Raw genomic sequence first — 4,263 nt, forward strand, 5'->3', positions numbered from 1 at the left:
TATATTTTTATATATATTCAAATAGAAAACAGTTATTTTAAATTGCATTTCACAATAAATAAATAAATAAAATAAATAAAAAATAAATAAGCCCTCTTTAAAAACATTAAGAAAAATCCTACAAAATTGTGAACAGTATACTGTAATTGAATCAGGTCAGTTAGCATGTTGATATTTGACCCTATGAGCTGCGTATGCCAAAAAGCTACAGTTCAATGTTTTGTCACGTCACACTGCTTCTCGTTAGCAGGTTACAAAAAGTATCGTCACTGGAAAAGCTACACTGTTAGAAAACAGCTGTTCTAATGTCACATTACCAAAAAATGTACTTAAGTTAGAAGCTTCGCAACTTTAAATTATGTACTTGTCAGCACACTCATATAGTAAAATATAGTCTGTTCTTCTATTATGCCTAATTATCAGGACTTTGAGCAGGTCTTACCTGAATATGCCCTCAGTCTGCGCTCCACCCAGAGCCAGCACATACTGTGACAGCTGCACTTGCACCCACGGCAACTTCCTGTCTGGGAAGAGTTCACTCTGCCGCTCCATCACTTCCTCTAGAGAGCTGCCGAACAGCGAAGGGGTCATGATGAAACGCCGACTGTGGTCCACTTCCTCCAAACTAGGCTTACGAAGACCCTAATGGGAAAACAGAGAAATTACCAATTATTTTTCTCTTTCTTAAACATGTGATTCTCCAAACAGTGCATTTGATCAAAACTCACCTTTTTCCCTCCAGTGACCGCCACTTTCTGGAGCTTCCGGTAGCAGTACTTGGCATATGTGCTGATGGGGAGAGCTAGAGGCAAAAAGACATGAGTGATTACTACTATTCTTAGACACAGGGCCTGCATAGTCTAATCGCTGACAGATTTACATCTAATGCATCAAAACCTGTGTTACAAGGTAAAGACTTTGAGAACTGAGTTACTTTTCTTTGTCTGGAACATGGCTAAATTGCTCCATTCTAGATATGGATTAAACAATCATGGAATCACAGCGGCACGTGGGGAGTGAAGCACTTCAAAATGATTCACAGTTTTAAAAATGAATGAAAAATGAAGATTTAATTCCATTTAAAGTGTGGAGGAGGAAATCCAGCCAGCACATTCTGTTAATACTGACTCATCAGATCAACATGTGAACTAGAGGAGACAAAATAAACAGACAGAGGGGTTTTCTACTAGGCTGCATTTCATCAATGTGCTGTGACTGTCTTGTCCTTCTGTTATGTAAGAGACAAGGACATTAGGACTATAAAATTAGACATCGCAGAACATTTTCCACTAGTTGGAATAAATTACATTCCCAGAAATCACTTGACGTCAGATTGAAAAACAAACTCCAGGCTTGTAGAATCACTGGGATTTATTGTACATCCAGCAATGCTGAATTTACAGCAGCCTATGTTCAGCATTTTAGAGAAACCACAGCCGTTCTCTACAGGATTCCTCTGGTTTCAGGAGAGCCTCATAACTCCAAAGTAAAATCCATTGGGGGCATTTCTAATACAGGCTTTGCGAATCCTAACTAAAGGAGCCAGATGGTAAAAATCTGTGCGGCGATCTTTTCTGGAATGTGCCCCAAACTCGACACCTCTTCAGATTTATGGCAAACAGGTGACAGACATCCATGTTGACACAACCTCTTGTTAATTTCCATGCACCAGACTGCAATTATATCTAATGAGAGATATTGCATCATACATTTGCACTTGTTCTCTTTTTTTCTCTTTTTTTATTCCTGAACCTAAACAGTTCATTTACAGGGTAAACATACAGATTCTGCTGCATTCATACATGCAGACTTAATTCTGATATTTTGCATGACTGAATAAGCGCTGGTGGTCCGGCTTTGAAACAACAGCTTGCCCTCATTTGAATTGAAACGCAACAATAAAGCGAAGAAAAGCCAGAGGAAACAACAATCTTTTCAGAGGCCACAAATGAGACCACACAGATCTTTGTGGTGACTCCCTATGTCAAAGAGATGAGTAAATTCCAGTTTTACAATGGCTCCGTCATCAGGGCTTCCAACTTAACATCCCAATAAACCCCTCAGCTGGGCCGGCTCTACACTCAGACCAGACCTAACCTCAAGAATCCCCCATGGTGACTCACACCCAGCTGCAGCAGTATCTGTGAAGTCGACCTATTCATCTGGACATCTGCCCATCAGATCCAACTAAATGACTCAAAAACATTGCAGGCCAGGGCTGACATATGAGCCATATCCTGCTCCTTCAAGTGGCCAGTGGCTGGTGCTGGTCTAATGGGCTTGTAACTACAGTAGAGACGGCTCATGAGTAGGTCTGCATCAGCGGCTTTGAGTCACTGTTATGCCATGCCTGCAGGCAGTGAGACCCAGTGTAAGGGATCCTCACTGCGGTCAATGCCACGGCTACATTTAGGCATAAATCTGATGAGATCATCAGGACCACTCACTGTGGTAACAGTCACAAGGTCAAAGTATCACCATATGAAGGCACTCTCTTTTACTGATAAGCACACGTGATGTGTCCTGCCCTAAAGGGCTAATTAACATAGTTTTATTGACATGGCAAATAACTGATTCCACTAATGCAGCTACAAATGAAAAGTACTCAATATATCTCTACAGAGGCCTGCATACCAACATCTGATTCTCCTTCAGTGGATTTTCATAGTGGTGATGAAGTAAATCTCTGGTGGATCCATTACATAACTTTTTCTCAAATGTCTATTTCAACAAACTGAACAAGGTGACATTAAAGGTCAATTTAAATTTTTTTTGTTCCAAAGTGTCTCAGATAAGGAATCATCCATAGTTAAAAATAAACTACCTTCTGTTTCCTCTGAGTTCTGTTTCCTCTTCTTCCTTGACTTTGAGTTCTTCTTCTTAATATCCTGCTGGTCGAAAATGTACGGTGTTACTGCAATGGAAACACAGGAAACAAAACAACCCATTAAATAACCCATACATAAAATAGTGCTGTCATTTGATAATAAAAAAAAAAAAAAGAGAAAAACAATTAATTATATGTATAGACACAATTGTTATGAAATAAATATCTGTTTATGTTTTAATCAGAGGCGGACAGTAACTAAGTACATTTACTTGAGTATTGTACTTAACCCTCATCTGTCCCTCCCGAACCTATAAAAGTGTCCCTCACGGGTCAAAATGACCCGAAGGCCAAAAATGACAGTAATTTTATTTTTGGTCCAGAAAGCTTATATTGGTCCATTTTTATTTTTTTCAAATTTTTTATGTAGGTTTTTTTTTATTTTTTATAATTTTTTGGTGATTTTTATTTTATTCACATTAAATTCTGGATATTTGTATGAAAATTAGCATATTTTTATCAATTTTTTCACCAAAAAAAAAAACAAAGAAAGACACCATTTCTGCATATTTATACTTTAAACATGATGATCCATCAGGACCTAGGTCACTGAGTGTCTCTGACGCCATCAGGTGGGGAAAAATTACATAAAATTGCATTTTATGATTACAGCCACTAGAGGGGCCTATTGAATCCTATGGAGATTCTTAAATGAGCCAAACAAGTGAAATCTTTAAAACTACACCAACTTGAGGCTTCATTAAGCTTTCAGATATATCTCGAGGCTTTTAGATATATATCAAAACATAAAAAAATATATATATTTTGTAAAAAAATTAAAAAATGAAATTGATACTGAATTTTAATCCAAACACATGCATATTCATACAGTTTCATAAATATGTAATAAATATAAAAGATAAATTAAAAAATATAAATATGATATAAACTCATTGGTCTCCACCCCATCACTCAAATTTAACTGTGTTAAGTAAAAAAAAATTCAAAATGACAGTCATTTCCCAGCAGAAACATCATAAATGCTATAATGTGTTTCAATGGGAGTGTGTGTGCCATGTGTGTGTGTGTGCCTGTGTGTGTGGGTATGTGAGTTTTTTGTGCATTCGGAACATTCTGCAGTCTCAGCCCTTTGTTTGGGTATGCATCTTTTCTGGATTGTGTCAAATTTTATATAGTAAAAAAAATCTAATAAATAAAAAAATGCTGTTTTTTTCGGACATTTCATTCATTCCTATGGCCGGGTAAAAATGACCCGCGAGGGACACTTTTGTTTCTTTTTTTATTACACCTTATTTTATTACACATAGAATCCTCAAATCGACTCAAATTGCTTTGTGTGTGCTCCATGCTCAAGTGTGACAAAATTAAATAAAAAAAATCCGCAGTTTTTTCGTAAATTCCATGCTTTTCCAGTG

The 4,263-nt window shown here is 37.2% G+C and overlaps 1 protein-coding gene across 1 annotated transcript in view; it reads right to left on the reverse strand.

The window, feature by feature from the left end:
• Nucleotides 1–4,263, reverse strand: part of LOC107685696 (rho GTPase-activating protein 39-like) — a 45,020-nt gene that overhangs the window by 2,512 nt on the left and 38,245 nt on the right. Inside the window, exons 5-7 of the mRNA XM_016482380.1 lie at nt 2,825–2,914; nt 729–802; nt 443–642 (exon numbers count right to left, since the gene is read on the reverse strand). Of these exons, the coding sequence (XP_016337866.1) occupies nt 443–642; nt 729–802; nt 2,825–2,914 (364 nt within the window). The remainder of the gene's footprint in view (nt 1–442; nt 643–728; nt 803–2,824; nt 2,915–4,263) is intronic.

Source organism: Sinocyclocheilus anshuiensis, unplaced genomic scaffold (genome assembly GCF_001515605.1).
Source record: "Sinocyclocheilus anshuiensis isolate Anshui unplaced genomic scaffold, SAMN03320099.WGS_v1.1 scaffold257, whole genome shotgun sequence".
Taxonomy (NCBI): domain Eukaryota; kingdom Metazoa; phylum Chordata; class Actinopteri; order Cypriniformes; family Cyprinidae; genus Sinocyclocheilus; species Sinocyclocheilus anshuiensis.